This window comes from Bos taurus, chromosome 8 (assembly GCF_002263795.3).
Source record: "Bos taurus isolate L1 Dominette 01449 registration number 42190680 breed Hereford chromosome 8, ARS-UCD2.0, whole genome shotgun sequence".
In the NCBI taxonomy this organism is placed as follows: Eukaryota; Metazoa; Chordata; class Mammalia; order Artiodactyla; family Bovidae; genus Bos; species Bos taurus.
The window spans coordinates 83,715,872-83,737,017 of record NC_037335.1 but is presented as its reverse complement, the minus strand read 5'-3'; the positions used below and the strand labels follow the sequence as shown (position 1 = coordinate 83,737,017).

General features: G+C 42.7%; 2 protein-coding genes across 2 annotated transcripts in view; one reads left to right on the top strand and one right to left on the bottom strand.

Moving 5' to 3' along the window:
• Nucleotides 1–6,441: 6,441 nt before the first annotated feature.
• Nucleotides 6,442–10,848, bottom strand: LOC112447830 (spermatogenesis-associated protein 31A3-like). The gene is made up of 2 exons (XM_024996267.2): nt 10,782–10,848; nt 6,442–10,544 (listed from the first exon to the last, which is right to left on the bottom strand). The coding sequence occupies exon 2, from the start codon at nt 10,406–10,408 to the stop codon at nt 6,599–6,601; it is 3,810 nt and encodes a 1,269-aa protein (XP_024852035.2). The 5' UTR covers nt 10,409–10,544; nt 10,782–10,848; the 3' UTR covers nt 6,442–6,598.
• A 4,232-nt stretch (nt 10,849–15,080) lies between these two features.
• The window catches only part of LOC132345990 (protein FAM240B-like), a 49,079-nt gene continuing 43,013 nt past the window's right edge, over nt 15,081–21,146 (top strand). The window contains exon 1 of the mRNA XM_059889507.1: nt 15,081–15,982. Within this exon, the coding sequence (XP_059745490.1) occupies nt 15,845–15,982 (138 nt within the window). The 5' untranslated portion in view covers nt 15,081–15,844. The remainder of the gene's footprint in view (nt 15,983–21,146) is intronic.

Sequence of the window (21,146 nt, the reverse complement as noted above, 5' to 3'; positions counted from 1 at the left end):
TTGTAAAGACTGAAATAAATAGACAACTGAAGATGCAAAATCTGATAAATATGACTGATGAATCAGAACTTCCCAAGTTGTAATAGTTTTTGCCTGGTCATCAAAGAAACATTTGGTCTTGCATTATCCTGATGGAGGATTATGCATTTTCTGTTGACCTAATTCCAGGCACTTTTTGTCAAGTGCTGCCTTCAGTTGGTCTAATTGAAACATTTTAATTAGAACAAGCAGAAATATGGCCAAGAAGGTTTTTTTTTTTTGCTTTTTCCACATATGTGGAACTCTTAATATCAAAGCAACTAACATAATCAAGCTGGTGCAAATAATTTCCAACACCAATGGGGGTATTTTGAATATGTTGGCTATCTCTCACATGATATTAACATTGCTCTCTATTAATGTCTTGATTTGACTGCTATCAACTTCAACTGGTCTACCTGACAGTGAAGCATCCACTGGTGAGAATATTCCAGCACAAAACTTCGCAGATCACATTAAATCAGTCACAGCACTTTCTCCATACACTTGTTCATTTGCTAAGTTGTATCCGACTCTGCGACCCCATGGTCTGCAGCATGCCAGATTTTCCTATCCTTTCACTATCTCTTGGAGTTTGCTCAAACTCATGTCCACTGAGTTGGTGATGCCACCCAACTACCTCAACTCCCTTCTCCTTCTGCCTTCAATTTTTTCCTGCGTTAGGGTATTTTCCAACATCAGCTCTTTGAATCAGGTGGCCAGTATTGGAGCATCAACTTCAGCATCAGTCCTTCCAATGAATATTCAGAGTTGATTTCCTTTAGGATTGACTGGTTTGATCTTGCTGTCCAAGGGACTCTCAAAAATCTTCTCCAGCGACAGAGTTCAAAAGCATCAATTCTTCAACCTCAGCCTTCTTTATGGTCCAACTCTCACATCTGTACATGACTACTGGAAAAATCATAGCTTTGACTAAGTGGATCTTTGTCAGCAAAATGTCGTCTCTGATTTTTAGTACACTGTCTAGGTTTGTCATAGCTTTTCTTCCAAGGAGCAAGTGTCTTTTTTGTGGCTATTGTCATTGTCCACTTTGGGAGCCCAAGAAAATGAAATCTATCACTGTTTCCACATTTCCCCCTATCTATTTGCCATGAAGTGATGGGACCAGATGCTATGGTCTTCATTTTATGAATGTTGAGTTTTGTCAGCTTTTTCACTCTCTATACATTGCAGAAGTCTTTTTACATTTCAGTTGCATTTTTACCTTTCTTGAAATAATAAAGCATAATATTCCAAAAATGTTGCTTTTTTTTTTTAGACTGTGTTCAGTCCTGTGTACTGTCCAGATGGTCTCAACACCACAGTGCTATCTCAGGGCTGCCTCCGAGAAGTAGCTCCCACTTTGGGATCTGGGCAAAAAGCACCTCCCAAAGATGGAGAAATCGAAGAGTCCCTCTTTCAATAAGTTCCCAGGTGATACCTTCATTACAGGTCTGGAAGTCACACACTGGAAATCTCAGACCTTTGTTGCAAAGCCTGATTTGTTGCATTCTGCTGCTGCTCTTTCTGCTGCTGATCCTTCAGTCACCCTTTCTGCCATCAGGTAAGGCAGCTTCTTCTTTTTCTTTTTTTTTATGGAGATTTTAGAGTGTGTGTTCGTTTTAGGGTACCAAAAATGTTGCTTTTTTCTTTCCATCTTCAGTATTAAAATGGCTACATAAAAATTCACCCATTTTGATGGTATTTTTGTTAAATGCACTTTGATATGACAGCTGTCATAAAACAATCTAACAAAATTGTTTCAAATGAAGTCAAAGACAAGTAAGCACTACTAGAGCCATCTTACAGAAAAAACAGAATGAACCTTTTGGCCAACCCAATAGATTTTACCAAGGCATGAACAATAGGTTGCTTATTAGCAATAAGAAATAAATAGTCCATTATAAGTGTATCCTTTTGGAAAGTGTGGGATAACAAAGGAAAGTTTTTCACTATTTATTGTTATAAACAAAATGCCGATTAAATGTACACTACCTTCAATTCAGATATTAAGATATTCCTCCCTCAGTAATTTTATTAGGCCACATGTATAATCTCAAGCATAGGCTGTGATATATTTTATAATACTTCAAAAAATTTTAAAGCAATATGTTTTTAACCCTATAATAAATATAAAATAGATCCCAACTGATATTTTCTAAAATGTGCATTTTATAGAATTACTTAAGAATGATTCCTTAATAGACCATCCTTGTAGGTTTGTTAGCAGAGTGTTAGGATTGTCTAATACCATTTTAGGGCATTACTACATTTTAAGAAATAAACTAATGTTAAGGAACATAATTTTGCCAGATAAAATATAATAGAATATTAATAGCCAAGAATTTGACTTGTGAAAAATCCTCACATGATTACTGGCCTGTTAAAAAATGAAGGATACAAGACTCCACAAACATATTGCAAGCTGTTACGTGCAAAATAATGTGCTAGTTACAAAGTCCTCTGGGAAGTGAATGTGAGTCCTGATGCTTCTTTATTGATGTATTTCATCCCTAAAGTCCATTTGTTGCAGGTTTTTCTTATGTTTCCGAAGGAAATAAGTAAGCCATCTCAAATTCAGGTTTTACCTCCAATAAAGTAAAAAATGTGAAAGATACTGTATGACTGGATGATAATTAAAACTGGACAAATATTTTCTCTCATTGGAGACTGAAAGTGTTGTGCTTAAAACTTGTGATTCTCCTTCAAAAAAGGGTAAAAATGAACTTATTTACAAAACAGAAGTCAAATCACAGATGTAGAAAACAAACTTATGGTTACTAGGGGATAAGGGGCAGGGGAGGGATAAACTGGGATATTGAGGTTGAAGTATACATACTACTATATATAAAATAGATAATAAGAACTTACTGTAGAGCATAAGGAACTCTACTCAATACTCTGTAATGGCCTATATGCAAAAAGATTCTTTAAAAAAAAGTGGACATATGTATAACTAATTCACTTTGCTGTACATCTGAAATTAACACAGCATTGTAAATTAACTGAACTCCAATATTTTTAAAAAATAAGTAAATCAAGTACTTGTGTGTTTTTAAGAAATAAACATTTTCTTCTTTTTTCTAATAAAAATTAAAAAATATTTTTTTTTTTTTATTCCTTTTTTTATTCCTTTATTTCTCATGTGTTCCCCATCCTGAACCCTCCTCCCTCCTCCCTCCCCATACCATCCTTCTGGGTCGTCCCAGTAGAATTTGTGGTTCTCAAGCTAATGCATACCTAAGAATTAACTTTGCAAATCTACATGTGGAATGTATAATTCTTTGGTTCAGAGACAATGACATTACAAAAGAACAAAACTTCCCAAGCATTTCCCCACTTAGAGTAATGGTGGATCTCAAGGGAGCACAACAGATAATATTCTTTTTATGCTGCCAATTTGCTAGTGGTTTCATATTCACTGAGGAAGATTTGTTAATGGATCCTAAAGAAAAGATGTGAGGTCTCTGTGAGGCCTTTGTGTCAAGTCTCTGTGGGTTATCTGTATAAGGTTTCAGTAAGAAGTCTCTTTAGGGCACAAGAGATCTCCTGCATTGTCTCTAAATGAACTCTCTGTGAGGTTTCCATGTGAAGTCTCTGGTGAGGCCACATGAGGTCTCTGGGTGAAGTCTCTGTATGAGGTCCCTTTGGAAAGTATCTCTGGGAAGTCTGTTAAACCTGTGCTAGGTTTCTGTCTGAGGGCCTATGAGGCAACGTGAGGTCCCTGAGTGAGGCTTCTATATGGACTCTCTGTGGAAGATATCTGTGCAAGAAGTTTCTCTTGAGAGGTGTCTCTGTAAAGTCTGTGTATTGTCTCTGTTTCTCTCCATTTCTGATCTTACTGTACCTTATAGAAGACTGAGCCGTGAAAGAAGGGCAAAGGGACTTGCTTCTTTCTGTTTTCTTGCTGTTCTATCAGCATCACCTGTCTCCTCCCAGCAGGAGCCATAGGGGTCTGTGTTCAGGTTCCCCACATTCCCAGAGCTCACTTCAGGATGCCCTGGAGAGGATCCACTAACAGCCAGGCTCAGGTTCCAGCCGAGTCCCGACTCCTCCCACAAGTCCTGGCTCCATTCTCATTGCTCTGCCCATCCTCCAGACTGCTTTGGAAATTAGACCCCAGAGGCAGGAACTGGCTCCAGGGAGAAGGCAGGGTTGTGAGCAGTCCTGTGTCTACTCTACCTTACCACCTCAGGTCTCAGTTCCACATGTTGAGAAGTCTGACAGGTATGGGGGATGGGGTCCATTTCTGTTGCCATCTGGATTAGGGGCATATGCTGGAGCAAAACTCTCCACAATGGGAAATACACCCCCGGGAGCTGGGTCCACTGTGTACCCTGCACATGGCAGAATGCTCCTAATCACTCTAGAGAAATTCTTCCTCATTTCCCTGCTTTCCCATATGAATGGGGGCCAGGCGACAAGAAATGCTGTGCTAGAAGCAGAGCAGTGGAACACTCCTGGACTGCACCCCACCCCCCATTTTGGACAGGTCACTCCCCTGGTGGCTCAGACAGTAAAGAATTAGCCTGCAATGTGGGAGACCTGGGTTCAATCCTGGGTTGGGAAGATCCCCAGGAGGCGGGCATGGCAACCCACACCAGTAGTCTTGCCTGGAGAATCCGCATGGACAGAGGAGCCTGGCGTGCTACAATCCATGGGGTCACAAAGAGTCGGACGTGACTGAGTGACTAAGTACAGCACTTCTTGTCAAATCTTCCTTTTGAGAACTCAAGAAGTGATGTATAAGCTTGTTATCAGATCAGATCAGATCAGTCGCTCAGTCGTGTCCGACTCTTTGTGACCCCATGAATCGCAGCACGCCAGGCCTCCCTGTCCATCACCAACTCCCGGAGTTCACTGAGACTCATGTCCATCGAGTCAGCGATGCCATCCAGCCATCTCATCCTCTATCGTCCCCTTCTCCTCCTGCTCCCAATCCCTCCCAGCATCAGAGTCTTTTCCAATGAGTCAACTCTTCACATGAGGTGGCCAAAGTACTGGAGTTTCAGCTTTAGCATCATTCCTTCCAAAGAAATCCCAGGGCTGATCTCCTTCAGAATGGACTGCTTGGATCTCCTTGCAGTCCAAGGGACTCCCAAGAGTCTTCTCCAACACCACAGTTCAAAAGCATCAATTCTTCGGTGCTCAGCCTTCTTCCCAGTCCAACTCTCACATCCATACATGACCACAGGAAAAACCATAGCCTTGACTAGACGAACCTTTGTTGGCAAAGTAATGTCTCTGCTTTTGAATAGTGTTAACCTTCCTTGATTTGCTTTACTTCTACAAGTTTGACCTTCTGTTTTTACCTTAAGGTGTTTTCTGTAGGTCTGTGATCTTAGAGTTGGAATAGGGTAGAAACCCTGGGGTGGGGCCATGATGAGCTGCTGGACTCAACTTTTCCTCCCTTCTAGGCCTTTAGATGGCTGTATGTCAGGAGATTCACTGCACAGTTATGGGCACCTGATACCACTTTGCCTTCTTCCCTGGATAAAACTTTTTATCTTCATCTGCATCTTACACTAGATTCACAGTGTATGACTATCAGATAGTCAGTACACATAGTCACAGCCCTGTTCTATTCATCTAAAACTTCTTCTCTGGGGTTAACATAGAGGGGAAGATAGGTGACCATGAACATAGCTATTCATTTATATGGGACAGGGGTCAACACAGCCTTCAGCAGCCTCCCTAATCCTCCCCCACTAACACACACAGAGCAGATCCTTGGTCTGTTCTAAAGTGTAGGAAAAGCAGAGGAGGTGGAGAGTAATGCTGTACACTCTATTAATGCTAAACTCAAAGGGGTTAATAGGGCATATGTCAATCCCAGCCTTCATCATAGAGAGAAGGAGCTCTCAAGGGTAGGTATTGTATATTGCCTAACAAGAGATCCAGGGGCAGATTTCTCCTTCTTCTAAACTCAGAGCCCAGTACCCTAATTCCCTCCAAACTTCCATCCACTTGCTTCTGACATTTCCTGGAGCCTCAGTTGGAATGTCTAGCTCTATCTTGCCTCTGTAAACCTATCCACTATAGCTGAATAAAGTTCAAAGTAGAGTAGAAGCAGGAGAAAGACCGGTTGAACCAAATCCTTTGTGTGGGCTTCATAGCTTTTTCCCACCTCATAGTTTTTGTTTGTGTAATAACAGTATTATAAGGGGCAATGAAGAGACTCAAGACAAGGAGCAAGCTTACAATGCTACTCTCCTTCCTCCCTCTATGCCCCTCCACGCCTCTCCCTTCTAGAAAACAAAGTGTACAGCATAGACAGCAGTCGTTACACTAATACTCTTATGAGAAAAAAACGTATGTATCGGGGAACATTAAATATCTTGGATATGTTGAGAAAAACTTTCTCTATATTCCTCCCTCCATGCCCCTGCCATCTAGAAAACAAAATGCACAGCACAGACAGCATCCATTACACTATATACTCTTATTAGAAAAAAAAACCAAACATATGTATTGGGGAACATTAAATATCTTGGATATGCTGAGAAAAACTTTCTTTACATGGACTGAATTTTTTCTTGGAGACATGTTTTTCCTTTAAAGGAAAGACTAGAGAAGTACTTTATGGTTGAGCAGGCAAGACACCTCCCCAAAGATGACAGTGCCTTGGACAGTGTTGATGGTGGACGGGGGCACCTGGAATCCTTGGTCCATACTGACAGGGACAGACCAGAGTCAGAGTCTTCTTGGGGGATGAGGTTGGGAGGCACCTTGGGCTCAGCTGCTCATCATCGAATCTTACACTTTTTGAGCTCTGTTGATGTCTGACTTCCCTTTCTCTGATAGAACAACTCTGGCCCTTGGAGGTGGCTTGATGACTACAGGCTGTATGACCCATATTTTTCCCTTGCTGTGGGTAGGAGGGAAGCCTATGGTAGCAGAAACCCCTACACACCAGGGCTTGGAGTTCCTGTTTGGGTTCTTTTACCTTTGTGGCATGAAGTCCATGGTGAATTGCCATTTTTTCTTCTAGGATCTGTCCAACAGCTGTCATAAGTGCCTGAGCCTCAGCGTTCTCACTGTTCATGATTGATCTACTTTCGACTGGTCCTTCGCTTTGGGCAGTGGCCGATATGGGCTTGCATTTTTGCAGGGCATCGCCACTTTTAACTTTTCTACTGGGGAAAATCCACTTTAAAAGTAGCCTTATCTTTTTTTTGAAGAGGCTTTCTTGAGAACCGCGTTTCTTCTCTGGCATGACTTGGAGACATTTGTTTCGAACAGACTCTACTATTTCCCAGACCTGGGCAGGGCGTCTCATACTTCCAGCTTGAGAGGTCCCTAATTCTTTGAAGCTTTCCTTATGCTCTCCTGGTTTATGCCTCCTACAGTCCTCTCTTTTATAAGTAGGAGCTCTCATCTTGCTCTGGCTCTTCCATGAATCCTGAAGTTTTGAAGTTTTGGGCTCCTGCTGCCCTAGGCTTCTCCTTTGGGCTGCCTTAAAGACACACAGTGTCTGGGAAGCTAATCTGTCTCTGGTGGGTAATCTCTGGGGATGGCAAGGAGGCACTGGAGAAGTCAAGTTGTTTACAGCAAGGCATGTGTGTTTGGGACAGTGTTGAAACTGGATGTTTGACCGTGCCTTTACTTTGGATTTAAACTTACTAGCAACGTCCGTGTTAAGGCATGGCTCACCTGGATGTTGGAAAACAGACATTCTAGTGAGTGGGGAATGTTTACTGGCCCCTGGGGCCTCTAAATTCCTCCTGTGTACACTTGTGGTTTGGGGTTTTGTTAACACTTTGGTTTCCAATGTAACTCTAGACTGTTGATGAAAAGCAGGAGACTCCTTGGCCTCTGCTGCTTCCCTGGCCTCTTTACTTCTCAAAGATTGGGGTCCTAAGTTCGCCTCCATCATTTTTACCCTTTGGCAGGGGTCTTGCACGGCCTGACCACCACTCTCTTCTCTTGGCTCGTTCCTGGCCATTGTAGAGCCTGGATGTGACTTCAGGCTGTCCCTCTTGGTCCATTTCACAGTCTCGGTCTTCCAGGTTCTTCCCACAATGCTGAGTTTGAAGGGCTGAGAAGGTGACCTGTCCTCCAGTGCAGTCAGAGAAGCCTCTGAGGGTTCATGGTAGTCATCACATGGGCTACTGGCCAGCACCCTCTGATTTTCCTTATACACAGGTGAGGGGGTAAGGAGAGGCCTTATCAGGGTGGGAACTGATTCTTCTTTTTTCACCTTCTCTCCTGAACGGGCCTGAGGAGGTTTTCCGAGGAACTCAGCAAATTTTACTGTTGAGTGGGACTCAGATACATAGGTGGCTGAGGGGGAGGAGACAAACTGCATGGGGGAGGGTTGAGGCTTTTTCAATTTAAAGAGATTTATGGGCTTGAGGACCTTGAGAGGTAGGCCCCACCTATGCTTTACCCAAAACCTTGTAATATGTGCTTCCAGTTCCTCTTGAGTGTCTGGATCAAGGAAGGAAACCCTATAACAGGTGTTCACACAGGGTTCCCAACCCTTCAAGATGCCTAGACTGCTGGTTTCCGCGTGAGTATCAGACTTAGAAGAAGGATGCTTGACATCAAGGCTAGACTGATGTACATTCACAGGAACAAAACCCTTGCTGTTCTGCCCCAACTTCCTGCCCAAATGGCCTTTCAGAATGTTGTCTAGATTCTTATCTAAGCTCCTTAGTAAATCAATTTCTGAGTCACTCCTCAAGAGCCTTAGGTCATTTTCTGACTCCTCAGAGTTCACCTCCTGAAACTTCACTACAGAGCTTTCTGAGTTCCTAGACAGATCTTTTGGAACCTTCCCCAGAATATGCCCTAGGCCCTTGCCCACACCCTGGCTTAGCTGGAACCTCACCTTCTGTGCAACCTTGCTGCTTTCACCTGTAAATGAAGATGGTTGTGAGGGTCTATCGTTGCCCTTTGTCTGGCATGTGCCTGGTAATTCTTCCTGAAGCTGCCTTATCTCTAAAGACTCTTGGATCCTTTGGGGCAGCTCCCACCGATGTTGGATGAGCCAATTTTGGAGATGTATTTCCAGCTGCTTCCTGAGCTCTGGACTGATTGGAAAATTCTCAGGAAGAATGGAGACCACCCAGCTGTCTTCAGGAAGGTTGGAAGGGAAGACATTAAAGACTTCCTCAGATTGTTTGACTACAGAAGATAAAGTCCTCCTATTTTCTAGTTGCTTCTGCAACAAAGACCATTCTGAATGTTGAATCTCAGTTGGGGTAAGAGACTGTGGCTTATTCTGGGATGTAGGGCAAGACAGTCCAGAGGCCCTAATCTGGGCTGAAGAAGAAGATGGTAGGATTGGGAGAGAGGGTTTTAGATGTGCTTGGGTTTGGATCCGAGCCAGAGGTGGGGGCTGGAATTGAGGTATTGTTGGAATAAAGGGTCGAGACTGGAATTCTAGGTGGGACAAGGGCTGGAACTGGGAAAGCAGTGGAGGTATTTTAGCTTGCATTTGAACTGGGCAGGCATGAGAAATTTTGTTGAATAAGAAAGGAGACTGTGGTACAGAAGAGGTCTCAGGGATTGAAACAGTAGCCACCAAAGATTCACTGTGCAGAGAAGGGAGACCCCAGAAAAGCTGGTTATATTTCTGCTGTAGCTTGTTCCCCAGGACCTTGGGATATGAGAACTGCTGAGGACCAGGCAGCTGCCCTGGTTTGTCTTTTGTGCTCCAGAAAGGCTGGGGGGTTGTGGTGTCCTGTTCAGCATGCAGAGATTCCAACATATTCCTCAAAGAATTCAGGTGACAGTCTTGGCTCATTTGTTTTAGATGTGATTCATCTTTTTCTTTTTCCTTCCAAATCTTGATCTCAACTCTCTTTGTCACTTGTATATCTAGGAGCTTCTGTTCATGAGAGCTGAGCAAAGAAGGGCTACTAGCCTCTACTTGTCTGTCTGTGGGGCCTATCCAGAATGAGGCCCCTTCTGGGTTGTGGGAAAGGTGCTTTTTCTGGGACTTGTACTCTGATGAGGTTGAGAGATATAAGGCTTTTGCAGCTGCCTGCCACCAGGACAGGGCTGAAACGGGACAATGTGAGTGACCAAGGCCTGAGATAGCTGGGATAAGAGAAGCTGACCAAGGAGGATGTGGAAACAAGCTCTGTGGGGCAGGTCCCAGTGGTAGTGCCATCGAGGAGTCACGCTGAGTAAGAGTCAAAATGGAGTCTAGCAGTGGTGGGGCAGAGGAGGCTGTCAGAGGACAGGCCTCTGAATCAGGCGGATATGGTGGGGGTGAGGAAAGAGCAACTTGCGGGGATGAAAGGATGTCTGGGGAAATAAAAGGCTGAGAGGTACTCAGGGATGTGTGTGAATGGACAGAAACTGAGGAAGTCGTCGGGCCTGGTGAAATGATGGAGGCCAGAGGCAGATGATGCTTGGTCAGAGGAGCCAAGAGGGGCATGGCAGGAGCGGTGTCTTCCACAGGTTCCCCGCATGGCGGGTGGGCTCCAGCAGGCACTGCTTTGCATACCTCATCAAGGAGGTCTTGACAGGAGATCTGATGAAAGCTGCTCTTGTCAGGGAGCCTCCCCAGGTGGCTGCAGGAGGCAGGAGACAGAAGCTGCAACCAGGAGCAGATGGGCCCAGGAGGGCTGGGCAGGCCAGGCAAGGGTGGACACTTGCAGCCCAGGATCCCTCCTCTGCCCCTACACTGACTTCATAATGCTCCTGCTGTCCCTCACCCTAGGGCTTTTGCCACCCTTCCCAGGGCTGGGGTCACATTATTGGCTCCAGGAGGAAGGAGGACCCAGGAGGGAAGGGGGAAGATTCATTACCTTTGAAGAAGTGAAACCAAGTGGTGAGTCTCCTCCAGTTCTTCCAGGCAATCTCTGCAAGCTGGAAATCAGGAGATTGTGTCATGGTGGTGAAGGCAGAGGCCTAAGAGTGCTTCAGGAGGCTAAGTGCAAGGCTCTTTAAAGAAAATCTTTGGGGGATTAAGCTCTAGAGCCCAAGCATCAGTGTCCAAGGCATATGTCCCTGACAGTGACGGCAAGGCTCACTTGACAAGGGTTTGTCTTTTGCAAAGTACTTCCACATTCATTACTCCCTATGGCCCTTACAACTGCCCTGTAGGAGAAAGGTCAGCATCATCTCACAGAAGAATCTGAGCAAAGTTTAACAACTTGTCCACAGTTAGACTTGGAGGTCCCACCTCCCAACACAGGCACAATTGTTCCACCACAATCCACATACCCCATTTCCAGGTTCTTCATGGCTTCATTCTAAGCACACATTTCTGGAAAGTATCTGGACTCTGATTTCCTTCCCAGGAGCCTCCCTAATGCTCTGTTTCCTGAAGAATAGGCGTTGCCACTGGCATCCTCAGAGACCACGGAGCTGGGCCCTCAGGGACAGAAGAGATGGAAGCTAACTCTCAGGGCATGCAGGACTGAATGGCAAAGGCTTACCTTTCAAAGATCCACGTTTCTTCCTACTCTGGCTCCTCCCCTTCACCTCCACTTGATGCTGAGAGATAAGAAAAAATAGAGAGACTATCACCCAACCGTCTCCTCTCTCCAGGTGAGCTACAGATGCTTAGTGTTCATGAACAGTATGATTTTCTATATTTAACTAATGGGCCTCTGTGGTTTTTTTCCTTGTTTACTTATTTTTAAAATGGATAACAATATTTTCAGTTTTTTCTTTGAAGAGTGCAAAGACGGATTTTGTAAGTGATATTCACCATAGATTTCTTCTGTCATTGTTCCTCGGATCAAGAAACACACACATTCTCAGTTGTGTGAAACTAATTTCCCATGTGAGCTTGGTCAGATAGGATTCTGCTTCCCAAGGCCATATCTCCACTCTAGCCTCTGCTCTGAGGCTCTCATGGACTCAACATTGCACTTATAAGGATCAGTCCCAACACAAGGGAAAGTCTCACTCAACACCTGCTATGGGAAGGTGGCTAGTGAACCAGTGCTCAGGGGTCAGTCTTCCTACAGAGACTAAACTCTTAGTAATTCAGTCCTTGGCCATTAGTCACTGCATTGGGACTTGCCTAGAGCTCTCCACCATACCTGGACTCCTGGCCTGAGATCTTGGGCTATAAATCCTTATGCCCACTCTAATCATTATCTGACCTGGCTTGTCCATAGAAGGATGATGTTCTAGCTTTCCTGAGAGTTCCCATCTCAGTAATCTCTCTGAGTGATTTTAAAAAGTGGATATAAGAATAAGAAAAAAAGAGACAATCTCTGTTGGGATTGAGGCAAAGGTTTCTTACCTTCCTGATGTTTCTATGTTTTCATGGAACATTATCATGTTCCATGATCAATGGAACAAAATAGAAAGCCCAGAGATAAATCCACGCACATATGGACACCTTATCTTTGACAAAGGAGGCAAGAATATACAATGGATTAAAGACAATCTCTTTAACAAGTGGTGCTGGGAAAACTGGTCAACCACTTGTAAAAGAATGAAACTAGAACACTTTCTAACACCATACACAAAAACAAACTCAAAATGGATTAAAGATCTAAACATAAGACCAGAAACTATAATACTCCTAGAGGAGAACATAGGCAAAACACTCTCCGACATACATCACAGCAGGATCCTCTGTGACCCACCTCCCAGAATATTGGAAATAAAAGCAAAAATAAACAAATGGGACCTAATTAAACTTAAAAGCTTCTGCACAACAAAGGAAACTATAAGCAAGGTGAAAAGACAGCGTTCAGAATGGGAGAAAATAATAGCAAATGAAGCAACTGACAAACAACTAATCTCAAAAATATTCAAGCAACTCCTACAGCTCAATTCCAGAAAAATAAATGACCCAATCAAAAAATGGGCCAAAGAACTAAATAGACATTTCTCCAAAGAAGACATACAGATGGCTAACAAACACATGAAAAGATGCTCAACATCACTCATTATCAGAGAAATGCAAATCAAAACCACTATGAGGTACCATTTCATGCCAGTCAGAATGGCTGCAATCCAAAAGTCTACAAGCAATAAATGCTGGAGAGGGTGTGGAGAAAAGGGAGCCCTCTTACACTGTTGGTGGTAATGCAAACTAGTACAGCCACTATGGAGAACAGTGTGGAGAATCCTTAAAAAACTGGAAATAGAACTGCCTTATGACCCAGCAATCCCACTGCTGGGCATACCCACTGAGGAAACCAGAATTGAAAGAGACACGTGTACCCCAGTGTTCATCGCAGCACTGTTTATAATAGCCAGGACATGGAAGCAACCTAGATGTCCATCAGCAGATAAATGGATAAGAAAGCAGTGGTATATATACACAATGGAGTATTACTCAGCCATTAAAAAGAATACATTTGAATCAGTGCTAATGAGGTGGATGAAACTGGAGCCTATTATACAGAGTGAAGTAAGCCAGAAAGAAAAACACCAATACAGTATACTAACGCATATACAAGACCAGGAGCTGACTGTGGCTCAGATCATGAACTCCTTATTGCCAAATTCAGATTGAAATTGAAGAAAGTAGGGAAAACCACTAGACCATTCAGGTATGACCTAAATCAAATCCCTTATGATTATACAGTGGAAGTGAGAAATAGATTTAAAGGCCTAGATCTGATAGATAGAGTGCCTGATGAACTATGGAATGAGGTTCGTGACACTGTACAGGAGACAGGGATCAAGACCATCCCCATGGAAAAGAAATGCAAAAAAGCAAAATGGCTGTCTGGGGAGGCCTTACAAATAGCTGTGAAAAGAAGAGAAGCGAAAAGCAAAGGAGGAAAGTAAAGATATAAGCATCTGAATGCAGAGTTCCAACGAATAGCAAGAAGAGATAAGAAAGCCTTCTTCAGCGATCAATGCAAAGAAATAGAGGAAAACAACAGAATGGGAAAGACTAGAGATCTCTTCAAGATAATTAGAGATACCAAGGGAATATTTTATGCAAAGATGGGCTCGATAAAGGACAGAAATGGTACGGACCTAACAGAAGCAGAAGATATTAAGAAGAGGTAGCAAGAATACACAAAAGAACTGTACAAAAAAGATCTTCACGACCCAGATAATCATGATGGTGTGATCACTGACCTAGAGCCAGACATCCTGGAATGTGAAGTCAAGGGGGCCTTAGAAAGCATCATTACGAACAAAGCTAGTGGAGGTAATGGAATTCCAGTTGAGCTCTTTCAAATCCTGAAAGATGATGCTGTGAAAGTGCTGCACTCAATATGTCAGAAAATTTGGAAAACTCAGCAGTGGCCACAGGACTGGAAAAGGTCAGTTTTCATTCCAATCCCAAAGAAAGGCAATGCCAAAGAATGCTCAAACTACCACACAACTGCACTCATCTCACACGCTAGTAAATTGATGCTTAAAATTCTCCAAGCCAGGCTTCAGCAATATGTGAACCGTGAACTTCCTGATGTTCAAGCTGGTTTTAGAAAAGGCAGAGGAACCAGAGATCAAATTGTCAACATCCACTGGGTCATGGAAAAAGCAAGAGAGTTCCAGAAAAACATCTATTTCTGCTTTATTGACTATACCAAAGCCTTTGACTGTGTGGATCACAATAAACTGTGGGAAATTCTGAAGAGATGGGAATACCAGACCACCTGACCTGCCTCCTAAAAAATCTGTATGCAGGTCAGGAAGCAACAGTTAGAACTGGACATGGAACAACAGACTGGTTCCAAATAGGAAAAGGAGTATGTCAAGGCTGTATATTGTCACCCTGCTTATTTAACTTCTATGCAGAGTACATCATGAGAAACGCTGGACTGGAAGAAGCACAAGCTGGAATCAAGATTGCCGGGAGAAATATCAATAACCTCAGATATGCAGATGACACCACCCTTATGGCAGAAAGTGAAGAGGAACTAAAAAGCCTCTTGATGAAAGTGAAAGTGGAGAGTGAAAAAGTTGGCTTAAAGCTCAACATTCAGAAAACGAAGATCATGGCATCCGGTCCCATCACTTCATGGGAAATAGATGGGGAAACAGTGGAAACAGTGTCAGACTTTATTATTTTGGGCTCCAAAATCACTGCAGATGGTGACTGCAGCCATGAAATTAAAAGACGCTTACTCCTTGGAAGGAAAGTTATGTCCAACCTAGATAGCATATTCAAAAGCAGAGACATTACCTTGCCAACAAAGGTTCATCTAGTCAAGGCTATGGTTTTTCCTGGGGTCATGTATGGATGTGAGAGTTGGACTGTGAAGAACGCTGAGCGCTGAAGAATTGATGCTTTTGAACTGTGGTGTTGGAGAAGACTCTTGAGAGTCCCTTGGACTACAAGGAGATCCAAGCAGTCCATTCTGAAGGAGATCAGCCCTGGGATTTCTTTGGAAGGAATGATGCTAAAGCTGAAACTCCAGGACTTTGGCCACCTCGTGCGAAGAGCTGACTCACTGGAAAAGACTCTGATGCTGGGAGGGATTGGGGGCAGGAGGAGAAGGGGACGACAGAGGATGAGATGGCTGGATGGCATCACTGACTCGATGGGTGTGAGTCTGGGTGAACCCCGGGAGTTGGTGATGGACAGGGAGGCCTGGCATGCTGCTATTCATGGGGTTGCAAAGAGTCAGACACGACTGAGCAACTGAACTGAACTGAACGCATATATATGGAATTTAGAAAGATGGTAACAATAACTCTGTATACGAGACAGTAAAAGGGACACTGATGTATAGAACAGTGTTTTGGACTCTGTGGGAGAGGGAGAGGGTGGGATGATTTGGGAGAATGGCATTGAAACACGTATAATATCATATATGAAACGAGAAAAAAAAAGTTTCTTTGACTTGAAAAATAAATAAATAAAAAGTGGATATAAGAATAAGAAAAAAAGAGATAATCTCTTTTGGGATTGAGGCAAAGGTTTCTTACCTTCCTGATGTTTCTATGTTTTCTAGATGGTGGTAAGTATGGATTACTCTGCAAGCATGGGAGTAACAGAAGGAAGAGCCCCAGTCCACAGAAGAACGCAAGAATGATATCAGTCAACCAGGAAGTTGAGCTGGATCTCAGCAAGGTAGCAATAATGCTTTTCAAAGAAAAGAAACTCTCCATTTTCTGAATTGCACTGTTGCCTTTAGGCAACAGAGTACTGGGAGTTCACTTGAGGTCGGAACCTCAGACCTGCATCACAGAGCTACGGCCTTGTCACAAAGGGGGAGGTCCTAAGGGTGGGGGAGGGGCAGGAAGAGGAGTAGGCTCACTCATGGCTCCCTCTCAACGAGAAGCACAGATCCCTGCCCCCTCCTGAGGCTTCTAGATCCCTCCTTCCCACTAGTCTCATCCACTCAGAGAGACCTTAGCCAATTTTCTATTCATTCCATGTGGAATACAGATATTACTGGGTTCCTTCATCTGTTAGAGATCCGGAGCCAAGGCCTACCAGTTTTAGAACTCTTAAAAATCTGAAGTTGACCCTGAAAGTTTGGCTATTTGCCCGCAATTTTTGCACTCAGAAATTCTTTTATCCTCAACTCCAACTTCCCCACATGTTTGTGTCTTATGTAAACCTAGAGACTTGTTTAGTTTTGTGAATTTTGACTAGTATATGTTTTATCCCATTTTCTATCAGACCCACATGCAAATGTAAAATTAATTTATTTTTTAAAATTCATAAACATGAAAGAGTATAAGTAGTTATGTAATAAGGAAGAACATATCTGACTCCACATTAGATCTGTTCCTTTTTACTTTAATCTTTGTGCTTCGTTGCTTTTGTTTATTCATGCTGACTCTGCCCATTCCTGTGACTCCAGGCTGACGTCACCCATTCCCTGAACTGCAGAATGGCTCTGCATCTTTTGTAAACGGATGTAAACTGTGTTTAGTCATGCTGGCTTTGTGCTTTGTGTAGAAGAATGTTGTCTATAGCCTGAAACATACAGGATAGCCTATTCTCATGGCATTGACTTTTAAAAGCTCATTCATATGGAGATAAAAAGTTGCAGAACAGAAAATAACATTTGCTTTGTTGGAGGTTTACAGGAATATGACATGACTGTGACTTGACCTACCTGGACAGCTGCTAGAACAAAGGATCCAACACAGTAGTTTGCAACATCTAACCGTCCCCCTCCCTCACCTTGCCTTTAAAAAGGTTTTCTAAAAGGCTTCAAGGGTTTTTCTTGGGCATGAGCCACCTGTGTCTTTGCATGGCCCTGCTACAAACCTTTCTCTGCTCCAAACTCTGACGTTTCAATATTGCTTAAAATGGGCACACACATGCTTGCCATCTGGTAACAGTTAAACCTTAAGATGATATTTTTGTAAGTTTGAAGCATTTATAATTCCGGAGTTAGTAAAGCTTTACACTGCACAGAGAGCTTTGGGATATACTACAAACACACTTATATACACATACACTCATCTTTCCTTAATCAATCCAGTACTTTCAAATCTAATAACCCATAATTTTTGTTTTAAAACCTTTCACATGTTGTCTCTACTCAACTTCTTGCTGCTGCTGTTTAGTGCTGTTTAGTAATCATGTCCAATTCTTTGCAACCCCATGGACTGTGTAGCAAAACAGGCTCCTCTGTCAATGGGGTTTCCCAGCAAGACTACTAGGGTGGGTTGCCATTTCCTTGTGCACAACTTCTTAGTCGGTAACAATAAGACAGTCCCTACTCTCTACATAAGTTTTGGAACACGTTGTTTTAATCTGTTAGGGCTGCTATAACAATATATCTTAGACTGGGGTGATTAAAAACAATAGAAATTTATTTATCACAGTTCTGGAGGCTAGGAAATCCAGGGTCAAATTCCCACCCAGCACGGTCACCTTAGTGAGACCTCTCTTCCTGGTTCAAAGCCAGAGTCTTCTCTCTGTATTATTACATGATGGGAGGAAGCTCTTTTATAAGGCACTAATCCCATTCATGAAAGCTCATAAGCACATTCCTATGTCCTCACCTCCCAGCTTTAGGAGTTAGGATTTCACCATTTAAATTTTTAGGGATCATGAACATTCAGACATGTGCACTTGTGCCATACCCAGAAGCCAGGAATGAGGTAGGGTGAGCTAAGGTACTGACCTTGAACGGTAGTAGGGTGAAGTGTAAGACTAGGGGTCAAACCCTTGGGGCTGAGTCTGTTTTTAAGCAGCCTCTTCAGACAGGCCTAGAATGTTACGTACATACTCTGTTTTCTGAATGTGCTTTACCATTCCCCTCACCGCATCCTCCTGAAGCTTTAAGTCTAGCCCGAACTATATAGAGAAGGAGCTTTGAGTCTTACACAAAATTCCCTTATGTTGCAATTCTCTAACCCTTAGTAACACAGGATCCAATGAGGGATTCACATGGTAGATTTGTCTTAATGCTCCATGGAGGTTTTAAATAATGTGTATTTCTCTATTTGTGGGTTATAATGTTTTCATATAGCTTTAGTGGGAACATGGGCCTGTGGGTTTATTTAGCTATATTGCAATGAATGTATACTTCAATTGTTGCTCCTATAGTCAACAGTCTTTTCCTTCTTTATAATATTCTTATCATGAATTCAACCTTCTATCAGAATTTAGACTTAGGTCTAAATTTGCATTCACATTTACTAAGTTTTCTCTATTATTTATTTTCAATATTATTTTATTTCTTTTGAGATTTAAAAATCATATGACAATTTTAATTTTGATTTATTTAATTATTGTTCTAATGTGATCTATTTCTGTCATCTTATTTTATGCTTTATATTTTATATTTTCCTTATTGCTTATTTTCTTCCTTCTTTGGAAACTTTCATTTTACAGGTCAAGGGTACTTACTTTGTTTGAAATTTTGGAACTTTTAATATTGAAATGGTTTCATATCATGTTTAGTTGCTCAGGCGTGTCTGACTTTGGGAGCCCATGGACTGCAGCATGCCAGGCTTCCCTGTTCTTCACTATCTCCCGGAGTTTGCGCAAACTCATGTCCATTGAGTCAATGACGCCATCCAACCATCTCATCCTCTGTTACCCTCTTCTCCTCCTGCCCTCATCAGGGTCTTTTCCAATGAGTCAGCTCATTGCATCAGGTGGCCAAAGTATTGGACTTTTAGCTTCAGTATCAGTCCTCCCAATGAATATCCAGGATTGATTTCCATTAGGATTCACTGATTTGATCTCCTTGATGTCCAAGGGACTCCCAAGAGTCTTCTCCAGCACTACAGTTTAAAAGCATCAATTCTTTGGTTGCTTAGGCTTCTTTATGGTCCAACTCTCACACCTGTACATGACTTCTGGAAAACTATAGCTTTGACTATACTGTACCAAAAAATTAAAATGTAATTGACAAGTTGTTGGAGGCTCACTGTGGACAAATTTGGTAGGTTAAAAATGCCAGGGCAAAAAAAAAAAAAAAAAAAAGCCAGGGCAAACCAGTCTTAATGGAGGCCCCACAACTTCTGTGTTTTACTTCTAAGAGGCCAACCGGGCTCTCACAGTGAATATCTGAGAAAAGTCTCCTTATGCTTCTGGGAAGAAGAGGGGGGAAAGGAGTAATTTTGTAATGCATGCAAAACATTGTATTTTCAATAAGATGCTTTATCAAGAGAAACTACTCTGCAAAACCTTAACTGACTGGGCTTAATTGAACAGGGTAAGAAAAGTACCCAACTCCAGCTCCAACTAGCCTTCAACGTGGGAGAAGGAAAATATCCAACTTCAGGCTCTCTAGTATACCTTTGCCACCTAAAGAAAAAACTGAGAAGCACTTGTGAAGGTCACAGCCCATGGTCACAGGATCACTAAAAGACTGAGACTTGAGCATAAGCCTATAGACTACTTCCCCCTTCACCCTCATAATTTACTTCCACATCAATAAGGCTCCTGTTAAGTAACAAGAGGTCCAAACCGAAAAAACTGCATGTCTCAAACCTCATTTCAGAAGTCTCTGCTGCTGCTGCTGCTAAGTTGTTTCAGTCGTGTCTGACTCTGTGCGAGCCCACAGACGTCAGCCCACCAGGCTCCCCCATCCCTGGGATTCTCCAGGCAAGAACACTGGAGTGGGTTGCCATTTCCTTCTCCAATGCAGGAAAGTGAAAAGTAAAAGTGAAGTTACTCAGTCGTGTCTGACTCTTCGCGACCCCATGGAGTGCAGCCCACCAGGCTCTTCCATCCATGGGATTTTCCAGGCAAGAGTACTTGAGTGGGGTGCCATCGCCTTCTCCATCAGAAGTCTCTAGGAAAACCTAAAGGTAGTAAGAAGGACAAAAACAAGGACACCAGAGGAAAATTTTAGCTCCTGACACCTACAGCTACAGCAAACACTAAACTCAGCCTAACTCCTAGCCAGATAACTGAAACCTCACTCTAACAGCCTGTTTCATTTTCGGAAAAAAAAAAAAAAAAATTATACACATACTAAAAGAAAACACACAATGTCAAGAGACAGAAGAAGAATCAGAATCAGGCTCATATGTAGCAGAGATGTTGGAATTATCAGACCAGGAATTTAAAGCAACTGCAATATATATGCTAAGCAATCTAATGTGAAAAGGTGAACAACATACATGAATGTATGTATAACGTAAGAAGAGAGAACTAAGATGTAAAATACCACATATTGTATGATTCCATTTTTATGAAAGGTCCAAAAAAAGGTGGTGATTAACAGCAAACCAGCAAGATAAATCTATTTGAAATGATGGAAATGTTCTGAAATTGGATCATGCTAATAATTATGAAAGTGAAAGTGAAGTCGCTCAGTCATAGCTGACTCTTTGCAACACCATCGACTGTAGCCCACCAGGCTCCTCCATCCGTGGAATTTTCTAGGCAAGAGTACTGAAGTGGGTTGCCATTTCCTTCTCCAGGGGATCTTCCCAACCCAGGGATCGAACCCGGATCTCCCACATTGTGGGTAGACACTTTACCATCTGAGCCACCATAATTATACATCTTTATAAATTTACTTCTAAAAATCATTATGCTGTAGACTTTAAATAGGTTAACTTTATGTTATGTAAACTATACCTCAATAAATATGTTTGAAAAAATCTCCAGAGATTCTGACTTAGTCTGTGGTTCACTCTGAAAATGTTAGTTGCTCAGTCATCTCTGACTCTTTGAGACCCCATGAATTGCAGTCCACTACGCTCCTCTGTCCATGGAATTCTTTGGCAAAAATACTGGAATAGGTTGCCATGCCCTCTTCCAAGGGATCTTCCCAACTCAGGAATTGAACCCAGGTCTCCTGTATTGC

Bases quoted from the DNA above. Each gene is read 5' to 3' on its own strand.
- LOC112447830 (XM_024996267.2), bottom strand. From the start codon at position 10,408: ATGCCCCTCTTGGCTCCTCTGACCAAGCATCATCTGCCTCTGGCCTCC.